This window comes from Dipodomys ordii, unplaced genomic scaffold, assembly GCF_000151885.1.
Source record: "Dipodomys ordii isolate 6190 unplaced genomic scaffold, Dord_2.0 Scaffold41, whole genome shotgun sequence".
Taxonomy (NCBI): Eukaryota; Metazoa; Chordata; class Mammalia; order Rodentia; family Heteromyidae; genus Dipodomys; species Dipodomys ordii.
Genome location: NW_012267257.1, coordinates 8029892 through 8045845, shown reverse-complemented (window position 1 = coordinate 8045845; position 15954 = coordinate 8029892). Strand labels below are relative to the sequence as shown.

At 36.2% G+C, this 15954-nt stretch overlaps 1 protein-coding gene across 1 annotated transcript in view; it reads right to left on the bottom strand.

Moving 5' to 3' along the window:
* Positions 1 to 8475: 8475 nt before the first annotated feature.
* The window catches only part of Oxct1 (3-oxoacid CoA transferase 1), a 129438-nt gene continuing 121959 nt past the window's right edge, over positions 8476 to 15954 (bottom strand). The window contains exon 17 of the mRNA XM_013018597.1: positions 8476 to 10232. Within this exon, the coding sequence (XP_012874051.1) occupies positions 10191 to 10232 (42 nt within the window). The 3' untranslated portion in view covers positions 8476 to 10190. The remainder of the gene's footprint in view (positions 10233 to 15954) is intronic.

Here is a 15954-nt window from a genome sequence, read left to right as displayed (position 1 = left end):
GTACTGCTATTTTAGGGATGTCAGGTTCTAGCTTTCAGGACAGAACACTATCTCACCAATTATGCCCTAAAATCTTCAAGAATCTGTCTCTTGAGATGCCTGGTCTATTTGTGAGGTGCTATTAATAGTACTTTGTTGTGATTAGCAAAAAGAAAAAGAAAAATATAGGTAGTCCTTTAACTGTCAGGTTGTTACCCTAATGAAAAGCTGTCAAGATAATTTTATTTTACCCTGAAATGTCTCTATCAATTAATGTTAGCTGACTGCTAGAATATTAACCTTGGTTTGCCTTTCAGATCTGCTATTCCTAGAATGGCATGTAAATATAAATATAGTATCAAATATATTACTATTTAAAATTGTTTTGGAGTTTTCTCCCTATGCTTCATAAATAAAATCTAATTACTAGCCATTAAATGATTTGAAAGGTATACCTAAAAGTGCTAAATAAAGCCGAAAGCTTAAAGAATGCACGTGTTCTACTTCGGGTAGTCAATGTTCATGGATCTACTTTACAAATACATGAAACTATAAAATAATTGACCCAACAAAATGACACCCATTGTTGTTTTGCCATTCTTTTTTGTTGTTGTTGTTGCCATTCTGGGAATAGAAAGTACATCCTTGCTCATCAGCTGACATGAGCTCAAGCACTGCTATACTTGTTGTTATGACTCCTCTAAAAATGATACCTAGAAAAATCTCCTTCACAACGTTGGCAAGGATAGCCTTCCCAGGAAGTAAGGCTTAAGGTTATACTCATCACGTACATACATGAAGCAAGCTTAGCTAACAAAAGAGGACAGGATACAGAAGAACTTTTATAATTTCAAGAGAACTGATTTTTAAGCAGGTGGTAATAACTTTGGAATTCCCATCTCTTCCCTAGTTCTGTTTCTGAGTTTCCCTGTACTGTGCTTCTGTTCCCTAACAGGAACAGAACTAATTGGTTTTTGGCACAGAGTAACAATTCAGGAGATTTGACATAGATCTGAGTTCTTAATTACTTCAAATGCATTTGAGAAAAACACAGAGACTCCACATTATAAAGTATTGCTCAAGTCCTCTATGGTTCAACATAATTTTAAGCAGCGTCTAATGTATGTCCTCTCTACTTGAGTGTAAAATCCTCAGAATAGAAAGAAAATTTAATACACATTGTTCCCCAAATATCTGTCATAGTAAGAGATATTCCATAATTGTTGTTTGGAAGAATGTGAACAGCTTTATGTTTATGATGAGATATTTGGTTCAGATTCCAAACAGAAACCACTGAAAGTAACTGAGAATATCTCAATCCTTCTCAATTTCACCAGACTTTGCTGAACTGTATTTTTTTAGTTTTTGATTTTTTTAAACTAACTTTAATCCCACTTACAAGAGAAAACTCATAAAAGTAATATAGAACCAGTTTTGACATAAAAATATTTGTAAACTTGTAATAACTTGGAAAAGTTTGCCACCAAAAAACCAAGAGGAAATTCTAAAGAAAGAAGGAAAATTTCCTCAAAAAAGTAAGCTTAGAATCTGTCAAGCAAAGAGCAGAAAAAGAGACCTCTTTTACTTCCATAAAGTTTCACCTCTTCTCCAACAGAAGCAAAAGGACATACATAAAAGATACAAAAAGATATAGCTGCACTAGTGAACTCTTGGAAGATCATTGTGATTTTTTTTGTGAATTAAGAAAGAAGGTCTTGGCCTATGAATGCAAACAATAAAAGACGTATAAGAGGTCTAGAGAAAAAAAGTGAAAATGTGACATGGTTCTCTTAAAATTGGGAGAAGAGAATCAGGAAAGCAGGAAATTGCCTGATACTTGAAGTTCCAGAGTCAAGAATTAAAATTAAGATCAATCAGCAGGTTGCCATTTTATCTTCAGCCATGCTCACATGCTTGGAAACAGGTATAAAAGAAGATCACAGATATAGTCAACCAAACAGGTGGTTTGACCAAGCAAGTTCAGCAAGACAAAAGGAGACAAAGTAATTGGCAGTATGCAAAAATTATAATAATTAATATCAACTGTGATCATCTAGGCCTTCTAAGAGGTAAACGCCAAGACAGAATTAAATGTGCAAGGACTTTTTTCTTTTCTTTTAGAGAAAATGCTGGTGTGAGAGAAAATGAGAAGGGATCCCAGAAAAGACTAGATGTTAGACATTTATACATCAAATGGTCAAAGGAGAGAAGGAGAAAGATTTGTTGGCAGTGTAGCCTCATGATGTCTGAAGAAGATTCAGAATGGATGATTGAGGACCAGCTAAAGTCAGCCATAGGATGAATTTCATGTCTCCTAATCATAGACCTGCCTGAGTAATCTAGAGACACTTAGCTACAGATTAAAATGTTGCAGGGAAATTTGGGCTTGCCAGAAACATGACTATGCATTTCAGATCTCAGTAACTGTGGGCACTAGGTAAGTCTCTGTAGATAGAGGCTGAAGGGTTCAATGTCACAGACAGAGACAAGGAAGGAAATCAAATAAATGGAGTGAAATGCAATTTTTTTTTAAAAAGAAGCAGATCCAAAAAGCATAAGAATGAATGAGAATTCAAAGTCACAAAAGTGACTATGTGGCTTAACCATGACTTTCATTAGGTTAGGTTAGGTTAGGTTAGGTTAGGCTTGGTTAAAGTATGTTTCCAAGTTCCAGTATTCCCACTTTATTATGGGCTTCATGGTCTGTGATGCCATCATCATTTATCAAAGGGCATCTGTCTGTAAAGCCCTAATAGGTGCTGTCTAGTAAAGGACCACATCCTGGCTCAAATTCCCACAACTATCAACATCATGGTTCAATAGGAGTATGAAAAATGTCCACTGGAACTATAGCTAAGAAGAGTTTGATAACAACATTTGGGAGGAAAAACAAGTACAAGTTAACACTAAGCCCAATGTGTATTTAATAATGAGGAACACAAATGACCCCTGGCTGTTGGTTGGTAATTGCCTTTTCCAGAGCTGTGTTTTAGGACACTGTAGAAAGTTATTTGAACTAGACTTCTACCATGTCTCTTCAAATTGATAGCAGTCTTGTGCTTCTTAAAAAGAACATAAAATATTTTTCTTTTAGTTTGTATCATCCATTCATGGAAACTCATGTAAATACCATTTAAACAATCATTTGTTCCTTTTTAAAAGCTTTTTAAAATATATTTTTATTGTAAAGATACTGTACAAAGGGGTTACAGTTACATGAGTAAGGTAATGAGTACATTTCCTATTAAGCATTATTACCCCCTCTTTTGTTTTTCCCCTACCATCCCTTCCCTCTCCTCCTCCCCAACTCCTCCCTCCTCCCCAACCCCCATGATGTAAAGTTCATTTTCAACATAGTGTCTTGTACATCTCATTGTTACAATGGGTCAACCTGTATCCTTATTTAAGCATTTTGTTATTTCCCTTCCCCTCCCCAAATTAGAAAAATGTATATACAAGATGCAGGACACTGGAATCAAATACAGTGAAAAAGGCTTTTTTTAAAAAAAAATCTTCAAAGTCCTCTAAAGCTGTGAATTTTGTTTGCTTTTGGTTGCTAAGCTAAACAATCTGCATAACAACTGTATTTCACTTGTAATTTCTGTGCAGTTGCTAGAAAAGCTGGCTGCCCATTATTGCTATTGGAATAGCTGAGGATCAGCCAGTTAAGGCGACAGTTTTCATTATTAAAGCTGTGTTTAACTGCTCCTTTCTCAAGCTTATGAACAGGCTTTGGGGGCTAACTTATCTATGCTCAAATTCTACTATTTCTAATTGTATAACCTTGAGCAAGACTACACATTTCTCTGTTTCTAAAGAAACAGACTAAAGCCTTAGAGGGTGATGAAAAGATTTGACATAAGACTGGCACATCTTTCACCACTTTTTAATGCACAATATATTTTTACTAAATGGGAACAATTATAGTATCTGAGTATTTCTGACAGCTTCAAAGAGGTGACAAATATGGAAAACATTGATAAGGGCAAGAGACAGTCTAGGATGTCTAGACATGAAATATTCTAGAGAAGTGGGTTGTGTTTGTCTTAGTCCCAACTTGAGTTTTTCCTAGCACCTGGGTATTTAAAGGACTCTCATGAATCCTATGAAGATTTCATTGATTCTTTCCCTGTACTTTTCTCTTTGATTCCAATAGCATAGCAAGTATATAGTTTCTTAGAGAGCTCCAAATGCCCTTTCCCCTGCATGAGTTCTCATGGCTACTGGAAGTTTCTTTTTATTTTTCTACCCTCTCCCACCCACCCACCACATTAGTTCTTTTATTTCCTCAGACAATTATTGTATTTATGAAGGTTTGCCTATGTTCATTCTACTCTTACTTCTAAAGAATAGCACTTTGGTGGAACCGTTTGTCTTTGTAAGGTATTTTGTTGGGTATCTTTCTTCCTGGCTGGCTCTGATTTCCAATTTTTATCTTCTCCATTTGTAAGGAAGTTCAAACTCTTCTAAGTTTCTCAGATTCTTAACTGTCACTTTCTGTTTACTTTCTCAATGCTTTGGCCCCACAGATTTTATAAATTAGCAGTGCCTCAAAGGAGAAAATGCCACTGCACGTCAAGCTCAAGAATCACCTCATGATGCTCTTTGTTTCCTGTTTCTTCTTTTCTTCTTCTTTGCTTCTTGTTTTTCTTCAACAATGTTGCATCCTCTTTGATATCCTCAATTTTATAGGATAGAGGGAAAGAATTTTATTCAGCTTTTCTGGTAGTTTCCTGTGGCCAGTTTTATCCATCCAAATCTATTTAGCAATTCCTTGCCTGCTTAAAAAAAGAGTAATATTTCTCATTTTACTTTAAAAATGTTTATTATCTGATTCCTAAAAATAGAAGGACCTGGACATAATGTAATTGCTGATGAGCAATGTACATTTTTAAAATAACATCCCATTAGAAGGCCTGAAAAGGTGCTCACTGAGTAGTTGTACTTTTTTAAATCAACAGGGAATTCGAAGAATGAAAGAAAACTTGACCTTTAAACCTGTCTTCATATTTTCTCTTCCAATGAGATTACAATTCGGCTTGACTAAATTGTTTTCCCAAACTTGAGGCCATCATTGAATTTCCTAGTTCAAAACTAATGATCATAGAGCATTGTATGTTTATTATACGTATATATGTGTATTACACCTTTCCTTTGAAAATCTCTTTTTAATATTTCCAGTTTCAAACATATAAAGTAAAAAATCAATGGTGTTTCAAATTCTCATATACTTATTACCTCTCATTTCAATAATTGCCAACATTTTGTAATATTACTTCACCAATATTTTCTGTTATTATTCAGAGGTGAAGTTTGTGTGTGTGAATTACACATGCCTAACATGTGCTCTACCACCAAGCTATTGACAGCTGGGGGCTGACACACTATTTGGCCTTATTCGAGGTATTAAAAAAAAAAACTTTCTAGTCCTCATGAATTAACAATTTCCTAACTAGATGATGTTATGAGATTCCCCAATACTGAAGAATATAAGATGGTTGTGGGATGAAAGCTCAAATTACTTTCTTATTGTACTAATAAAAAATAAAATCAGTGCTTGCAAAATATTAGTAGATAAAATTCATAGAATATCTGTGATATTTTACGTAATTGCTCTTTTTCTGCACTATATAGATAGGTTTTATGCACTTTTTGGTTGGTCTTCTTTGCTACTATAATAAAATGAAGAACAAAACATTTATTAATTGTACAATCATACAATATAAATATATAAATCTATGTATAGAACAGTTAGTTAAACTACTTTTACCTTCTAATTAATTTTCTTCCAAAACAACTTACTTTGAAGTTTATGCCTGAGTTAACTTTTGTAGATATGTTCAGCTATACCACCAGTTCAGATGTCCTTGGAACATTTTTCTTCTCCACCATATATTGACAATGAGGTCATTTCACATTTGCTTCTTTTCTGAAAAACACAGCTGGCTCTGTTTGGTTAGTAGCACTTTCATTGCTGCATTTCCTGAGTCACCAGAATATTTAAATTGACCCCTTCAGAACAGATTGTATCTATGTAATATTCTTCCACAATAAAACATCTATAATCAAACGACTACAATAGCCATTGAGTGGTACTCCCTATTCTGGGCCAGAATCGTTTCATTTCATATCCTTTCAATTACTCTATTATCTCATCGAAACTAGATTTTTCTCAAATCAGGCATATGTGATACTTGATTTTTGTCCTCTCACCACTTCTTCCTGGAGCTTTGCATCGTTGGTGAACCGCAGTATTCTGAGTTGCAGAATTCATTTTGTGATTTCGGTACAGATCATACTAAGTCACAAATTACTTGATTTGTACAGAGTTTTGTGGCAGGTGTATTTGGCTTTATTAAAATCTCTGTAGATTTTATACATACACATTTTATTCAATAACAATATGATGGACATAGGTGAGCATAAAACATTATTTTAAGACTACAAAATAATTTCTTTATAGACAAAGAACTTCGACGTATGATATGATATTCACGACGGTGACGAAATGGTCAAGGTGATAATGGTGAAAGTCACTTGAAGCCTCTGAGTTACAAATGCACTCATACCAAGACACATGGATCCCATTGGACCATTAACTGCTATAGAAAGCATTTAATGACTCTCTCCAAAGTGGGGCAGAGAATTCTTGGTGAACTCACATGGCTCCAGGAGACAGCATTAGAAAGTCAATATGCTTACAAAATTTTTTATAACTGATGAGGAAGTAAGTAAAACCAAAGTCCATTTTACAACTGATGGTGTCTTGGACTCCAAGAAAAGTGATTAACACTGAAATCTTCTGATTTGATATGTGTTTTGCTGAGTCCTAATTCTTTCTCACCCATAATGCTTTTTCTTCCTTCCAGAAATACTTTTTTTTGTGGAGGGACTAGAGGGATCTTCTTTCCATGTCATCTTTAACATTTGAGGTTAGCACTATCAGCCTCAGGGGGTTCAACTAATGTGTCTAGAATGCAACTGATGTTGAGCATGGAGAAAAGTTAGTGCACAAGAAACTGGATTTTAGAAAGTTGTTCTTTTGAAATGATCAAGTGCATCTTGTTGGACCTTTAGTTTGGTGTCTGGTGAACTTTCTTACCTTACATAGGACCTTTCATTTTCAGGGCTCAGTGGCATCATCATCTTTGTTTTGACAAGTACCCATTTTTAGGGTGAACTAGGCTATGTACAAAATTTGTGTGGTCAAAAGGGAACAAAAAGGGAGCATTTGTCTCATTAGGTTGTAAAGTTTGGGCTGCTTTATGACTTATCAGAGAGCAATAAATATGGTTCTATTCTGGGGATTTTATTCACATCTCATTTACTAATTTGGCAAAATCCAACATTAACCCTGAAAGGCTAATTTGATTAAAGAGCTGGTAGACATTACTTTTCTCTGACTAATTAAGTTAATTTTAATGGAAGTAATAATGTCTTTCTGGCAGGTTACTGTGAAAATCAAATAAGTTACCTAGCATATTCTGTGTATTTTATAAATCATAGTGTTTAAACAAAAATAGTAATTGTCTCTTCATTCCCTTATTAAAGTCTTCAGATTCTCTATTTTCTTTCCTACCTCTCCCTGGGAAGTCTTAGTATGTTCAATTAGTGGGATAATGAATTTTGGTGCTAGATCTCTTTCTCAGAATTCGATGGTCAGAGAGGAGTGAGACAATTGACTTCTCTCATCTCCATTTTTACATGTGCATTCAGTGTCAAGACTTATTTATAACAAGAGTGGACTGACTTCTCTATCCTAGGAAAAGTAAGATATCCTATGAAGCTGCCCCCCTTTTTTGTCTTGGGGTGACCAAGCAGGAGATGCCTGTTAATAAGCAGGCAACATGGATGTTGGGCAGACAAGCAGGAAACATTTCAAAATATATCAAACCTCAACATACGACTGGGAAAATAAATAATAGATAAGTATCATAAAAGAAACTGTTAGAGAAAGGCAAAACATTACCATGTTAGGGGTTCATAATCAACTTTTTTTTTTTTTTGGTCAGCTGTGGGGCTTGAACTCTGGGCTTGGGTGCTGTCCCTCAGCTCTTCAGCTCAAGGCTAGCACTCTACCACTTGAGCCACAGCACCACTTCAGGTTTTCTAGTGGTTTATTGGAGATAGTCTCATGGACTTTCCTGCCCAGGCTGGCTTTGAATCGTGATCCTCAGATCTCAGCCGCCTAAGTAGCTAGGATTACAGGCGTGAGCCACCAGTACCCAGCTATCATCAACTTTTATAGACATATTTAGCCCTGACGAGAGAGCTTCATTTATTTCAGACTGGAAATATCTTTTCTTCGATGAACACACACACACACACACACACACACACACACACACACACACACACACACACACACCACTCAGGCAACAACTTGATGAGAAGTGATATTCTGACATTATTTTTGGCTCTTCTAACAATGCCTGTTATATTATTCTCAGGTTTAGCCACATCATTTGTAGATGAGAAAAAGGACAAACACATGGATCTCTATCAGATGGAATCTTTATTGAATTTCTTAACATCATGTAAATCTTTGACAAAGAATATCAAGTCTTTTACTTAGGTTTTGCCAATGTTTAGATCATCTTTATCTAACATTAAAGTAGCAGACTGGAATGATAAAGCAAGTATTTTGAGTACATAATAACTACGAATAATACAATTTTATTCCAAATCACAATTCCAATATAGACATATATTACTCTCATGGACCTTGGACAGTCTCTGAAGGGTTCTCGTCACCAGCAGTATACTTTCAACATTGCAGCTAGCCTCAAGTATTCTTTATGTGGAGTGTGTGACTCAGAAAAAGCCCAACTTATTCTTTCAATATTATATTTGAATGGCAGGAGTATTAATGACAACCTCACTTAAAAACAAAAGTTCCTATAATGAGTGCCAGAAGAATGATATATTGCTCTGTACTATGCTTACCCATGTACAGAAGCCAGCTGTTCAGTCTAGCTTTGAGGTACCTAAACTTGTTCCTATGAGATACCCAGGATATTCTTGAAACAATTCCTCTCAGGCAAATGTTTGGTACTGAAGATACCTCTAAGGATAAGCAGTAATTGTAGCTCTTATATACCAAGTTTACTACATGCTCACTAGCTCTCCAAACCTGGAATATGTCCACCATTATTTCCCCTACCTGCATAGGCTGAAATAATATTACTTTGTTATGTATTAGATGCAGACTAAATAGAAGACTCTCTGTAGAAAGCTATTAAATATCTAGAATCTTTTCTGCAAAGAAATGAGAGCCTAAAAAGTATCTTTTTTTTTTTTAACATTCTACTGTCATGATTAGGATTCATGGTAAATTATCTACAATTGTTGGCATCAGGAGAAACAATGTACAGGTAGTTCAATAACCCCTAGGATCCTTTTGCATACAGAGGAATATTGTTCTGTTTTTAAATGGAAAAACTATACAAGTGGGTCAGTATTTTCTAGCCCTCTTCCTGGAGTTAGTCTCAGCTTGGGCAAAGCATAGAAAGATGGCTGGTTGTCTATAAAGGCAATTTTTTGGTAAGCTGTCAGCATGAATGTATGCTATAACTTTTGGTCTCTTTCACAAACTATTTCTTCTCTCTTCCTAAAGATATTTCTTTTTCCCTTTTTTTTTGGGGGGGGTGGTTACCTATTTAGCTACAGGAATCACAGAAGGAGGCAGGATGCATTAGAAAGGAAAACTATAACTACATAATCAAGGACCCCTCCATCCAAGTCAGAAGAGGGTGAAGGAAAAACAAACATTATAGGGAACTTCTAATTACGAATTCACAGAAACATTAGTTTTCTTTTAGAACTACTAAAGTCAATAGTTTAGACACAAGGAAAAGCACATGAATGAAACTTCTTGGGGCTCATTTTGGAGAATTCTGTACATAATTTATCATGCTGTAAGAGAATTCGAAGATACATCCCATGCAAGCACCAATGGTAAAGACAACCTTCTCGGCACTTATGAATCAAGTAAGGTAACTATAAAACATTTGCCTTTTTGTTTTCCATTAAAACGGCATAGCACAATTGAGAGAACAAAGTCTATATGGACGCATAAATCCTGAAACACTAGAAAAAAGAAAACTAGTCCAAAAATTCTTGTTAATATACAAATTGTGATTACTGATGACACTTCAATTAAATCCCATGCATTTCAAACAGCAGCCTACGACAAATGTCTACTTCACATTTCAAGTTTTAATCTGCTGCATCGGCATGAGTTTGGGTGAGACCTGAAAAAAAAGTGAAAAACAATCAAATTGTGAAAACAAGCAAACAAAAAACTCAGGGTATACACATCCCTTGCTTGAATTCCCACACTTTTTGTTTTGTGTTTTGGTTTTGCAAGGGGTGGGGTGAATACACAGTGTAACATTTGTTAGATAGTACTGTGTCCCCGGGCCATGCCCCATACTTTTTGTGCTTTAGTTTGCAGATAGGTTCTCTTGCTTTTGTCATGGGCTAGCTCGTAATCCTCCTACTTACGCCCACTGCATCAATGAGGTAATGGGCATGCTCCACAATACCCAGCTTATTTGTTTAGATGAAGATCTCATTACCTTTTTGCCTGGCTGATCTCTCACGGTGACCCTCATCTCTGCTTTCTGAGCAGCTGGATTACAGGCATGTGTGAAGGTCCCAACTCATAATACAGATAGTAAGCAGCCTTTTCAGTGACATCATCTAAAGCTTCAATTGTATTTCATGTTTTGAAATACCAGAACCAGAAAGTTAATGTTCTGTTTGCATTTGGGATATTAATTGGCTCTTGACCTTCTTGTAATGTAGCTCCTAAAGGAAGGATGACTTAGTCTGACAAGAAGGAGCAAAAAGGAACAGAGAGAGCCTGATACCTAAGGATGGGTCACCAGTGGCCATGACTGATTCTTCTTCTGACTTTACTCAGCACATGCTGTGAAGCACCATCCAGTCCAAGACAGATAAAGCTTATTTGTAGTCTGTTTATTAAGATGCATGTATATTAATGATGCATTAATATGCATATATATTAATATGCACATAATTAATGAACAGATCTATGATCAATAATAAACCTTATCAGAAATGTCATAGTTAGAAAAGACACACAGTAAGAAGATTTCAAGTTATTACAAAAGGATGGTATTAAAACGATGCAATGCTGGTTACCACTATGTTCAGCATATACAACAGTAATTGCCTTCCTAAAAGTTTTGAAGCAGAGAAAATTAAAAATGAGTCTACACATCCAGTTCCCTAAGTCTAATCAATCTGACTTAATGTGACAGACCATTCAAAGTAGGGGACCAGCTTCAGACCTTCTTAATCCTTTAAGGTAAATAGTCATTGGATCCTAGAAATAATTATTGGAAAGAAAATCAAGGAAGTTACAGTTTAGGTGATTGACTTCCTCACAAATGGAGCACTTAAGTGAGGAAAATTACCATTTTGCCTTCCAGGATAAAAAATTAGTATTTTGTAAATTTTTAATAAATGAACAAATAAATGAATGCATGACTTCCCAGACTTCAAAGAGCTAGAAGAAAGGCTCCTAAAAAAGATTGTCACTATTAAAAACTGTAAAAGCAAGCAATGACTGGCTTTGATAAGCTAAACTATTTTCAGTTTACTTATAAATAACTATTGATTCTTCATAATTGTCAAGGGTTGATCTCTTCTCTTCTACTTTTCTACTAAAATGATTTAAACTAAAAAATATGAACCAAAAATTTCCAGGAAAAGAATGGTGAAAGGCTGGGTTTAGTAGCTTCTACCTGTAATCCCAGTTACTTGGGTTTGTTCGGACTTAGGGTGTTGGTGAGAGTGGAGGATAGTGAGAAATAGCAGATAGTTTTCATTACAAAAGAGACAAGCCAGTCAGTTTCATAAAACTTCACCTTCTTCTTTTCTACTAAAAGTCATTAGTAATATTAGGAGCTCAGAATAAGGTTAAAACAACAAGGAAAGGGATCTTTTTTTCTAAAAAAAAATAATAATAAGCTGACCTGTTTTCCTTTAAGGAAAATTCTCTGAAGTATCTATCAGAAATTATCTTTAAGCCGGGCGTTGGTGTCTCACGCCTGTAATCCTAGCTACTCAGGAGGCTGAGATCTGAGGATCGTGGTTCAAAGCCAGCCCGGGCAGAAAAGACCGTGAGACTCCTATCTCCAATAAACCACCAGAAAACCGGAAGTGGCACTGTAGCTCAAGTGGTAGAGCGCTCACCTTGAGCTGGAGAGCTGAGGGACAGCGCCCAGGCCCAGAGTTCAAGCCCCACGACCGACAAAAAAAAAAAAAAAAGAAATTATCTTTAAAAAAAAAGAATTTTAGGGGCTGGGAAGGTGGCTCAGTGGTAGAGTGCTTGCCGTGCATGCATGAGGCCCTGGGTTCCATTCCTTAGCACCACATAAGCAGGAAAAGACAGAAGTGTCACTGTGGCTCAAGTAGTAGAGCACTAGCCTTGAGCTGAAGAGCTGAGGGACAGCGCCCAGGCCCAGAATTCAGGCCCCACAACCAACAAACAAACAAAAAAAAATTTTATTTCATGTATTTCCACAGGAGAGTGAAATCTAAGGATTGTGGTTAAAAGGCAACCTGGTCATTAAATTCCAAACTATGTTGGAAGTGTATTTGTGGCTAGTAGTGCATGAGCCTTGTACACAAAAGCAGTGGCCAGGCTCCAAATTCAAGACTCAAGACCGGCACACACACACAGGCAATGACCTAAATAACCATTAAATAAGACACACAAACCTTAACAAGTTGTATGCTCAATATCAATAATCATCAAAAAAAATCATCTCAAAACCACAATGAGATAATTACTTCATGACAGTTTGGCTATTATCAGAAAAATAAGATGTCACCTCAAGAGTAATATAAACAAAAAATAACCAGTGTTTAGAAGATTATATAGAAAAGAGAGGCCTGGAAGATGCATAAATTAGTACAACCATTATAGAAATCAGAATAAAGTTTTCTCAAAAAATTAAAAATAAGTACCAAGCTGTTTTGATTACTATGGCTTTGTAGAAGAGTTTGAAATTTGGTATTGATATTCCTCCAGCACTGTTCTTTCTGTTAAGGATCGTTTTTGCTATTAGGGGTCTTTTATTGTTCCATATGAATTTTTGGATTGCCTCTTCTATTTCCTTGAAGAATGAGGTTGGAATATTGATAGGTATCGCATTGAATTTGTAGATAACCTTGGGAAGTATTGCCATTTTCACCATGTTGATCCTTCCAATCCAGGAGCATGGGAGGTTTTGCCACTTTCTAAGTTCTGTTTTGATTTCCTTTTTCAGGCTTTTAAAGTTTTCATCACAGAGGTCCTTCACTTCTTTGGTTAAATTAATTCCTAGGTATTTTATTTTTTGTGGGACTATTATGAATGGAGTTGTGGTATATATGCACAATGGAATTCTATGCCTCCATCAGAAAGAATGACATTACCCCATTTGTTAGGAAAAGGAAAGACTTGGAAAAAATTACATTAAGTGAAGTAAGCTAGGTCCAAAGAAACATAGGTCCCATGGTTTCTCTTATTTGCAGTAACTAGTATATGTCTGAGACAAGTAGAAAAAGTCAGATAAGTTGATGTTAGGTGAAATGAACCCTAAGATAAGAAGTCAAATGTTTTTTTTCTTTCTTGCTATTGTTTCTAATATATTTATAAGATTATTTCTTTGTTGCTTTGTATGTCCTTCCCCCACAGTATAACCCCTGCTTTCATTGTATATGATGTTGGTATAATTTGTGTAGGGGAAGGGCAAAAACAAATCATTTAAATAGGGATACAGGTGCATTGCAACAATGAGATGTACAAGTCGTTATGTCGAAAAACGAAGTTTACAACTTTGGCGGGGGGGGGGGGGCGGGGGAGGGAGATGGGAAGGGATGGGAAGGGGAAACAAAGGAGGAGGCAACAATGCTTGATAAGAAATGTACTCATTAACTTGCCCAAGTAATTGTAACCACTCTGCACGGTATTTTCACAATGAAAAATTTAAAAAAGATACCTGTGTTCCCATGGTCAGCACTGTTTATAACTGCCCGGAAATAGGAATAACCTAAGTGACCACCAGCTGATCACCATCAGGATCTACAAATACTGCCATTTGTACCAAACATGAGCATGCAGGAGATATTATGTTAAGTGAAATAAGGCAGGCAGAGAAACACAAATCCCAGATGATCTCACTCATGTGTGGAATAGACAGTCTCCTAGATGCTGAGAGTAGACCTGGAGGCTTGAGAGGTGGGTGGGGCAGGGGTAAAGGAAACTTGGTCAAAGGGTAGGATATGTAGTTACATAGGAGTCAGAAGTGCTGGTCTGTGCTACAGAGCAAGATGGCGAGAGCTAACAATCAAATACTCTGAATCTCAAAGCACCTAGAGAAAAGGATTTGGAATGCTTCAATCATAAAGAAAAAATAAACGTTTACTCTAATTTGAACATTAGACATACTATATTGAAACACCATATGAGGGGCTGGGAAGATGGCTCAGTGGTGGAGCACTTGTCTTGCATGCTCATGGCCCTGGGTTTGATTCCTCAGCACCACATAAGAAAAAAGCCAGAAGTGGCGCTGTGGCTCAAGTGGTAGAGTGCTAGCCTTGAGCTGAAGAGCTGAGGGACAGTGTCCAGGCCCAGAGTTCAGGTCCCACGACTGGACCCCCCCCAAAAAAGAAACACCATATAATAATCCATAAATATAGGTGCCTTTATGTAGCACTTAAATAATAATAATCATAATTTTTAAAGACCATGGTACAGAAGCGCAAGAGAGGCCATAGAAATAATTTACAATGTACAAAGACATGCAACTAACAGAGTATTTTTGCAAAAAAAAATCTTTTTTCACTTCTGACTTACATGAATAAAAACAGAACTAGATAACTATGATCTTTTGTTGTATTTTGTTTTTGCATCAGAAAATTGAAAAAAATAACAACGGATTCAGAATGGTTTGCTTTTATCACTGTAGTAAGAAATCTTCAATAAAGTATAAACAAATCTCTCGCCTTCCTCCCCCTGAGGTTACTAGAAAGCTAATTAAAGATGTGCTTTTCAAGGAAAGTATTATTGGGAGATTTTCTTTTTCCAAAGTGAAATTCAGAAAAGGTTAATAGACAAAGACCTTGGTACCGTAGCAGGAACAGTTATTATGTGGATAATGAATTATGCAATGTGTTTTTTCCCTCCCCCCCCATGTAATTGTTTCCCCTCTGTACAGTACTTTCACAATAAAATTTAAAAAAAGAAATTTGCTATATACTGATAGGTGTGAGTGAAGTACAGAGTTCACAGAAAGTTATATATGGAAACTATATACATAAAATTGAATAGTTTTTGTTAGGTTGATGTACAGTTGTAACATTAATATATTTTCCTCTTATTATAACTGTTTGACATTGCAATGATAGTAGGTGCATTCTTGGAAAAGTTATCCGACAATCTAATGTCTTTTCTTTGTGTTTCAAAGGAGTTATCACCTTTCCTTTATACAACTCCTTTATATAACTTCAAAGGCATGGAGTGGCTCTGTCAGTCCTCAAGAGGCGGGTGTTTGTTGATTTATGAACAGCACTTGTAATAAAGGGGAAATGTTTATATATTGGTATTGTTTGTTTTTAAAAGGGAATTCAGGAGTTTCTTTTTTTTTTTTTGTCAGTAATGGGGCCTGAACTCTGGGCCTGAGCACTGTCCCTTGGGTCTTCAGATCAAGGCTAGCGCTCTACCACTTGAGCCACAGTGCCACTTCTGGCTTTTTCTGCTTATGGGGTGCTGAGGATTGAACCTCGGGTCTTATGCATGCAAGGCAAGCATTCTATCACTGAGCCACCTTCCCAGCCTTCAGCAGTTTTTTAAATGAGTATTTTCTTACATATACACCTGCTTTTTTTCTCAGTGTTTTATGCATATGATTACTCCAAAGTCAGGACAGATGTATTCTGATTGTAATCTGGCAGTGT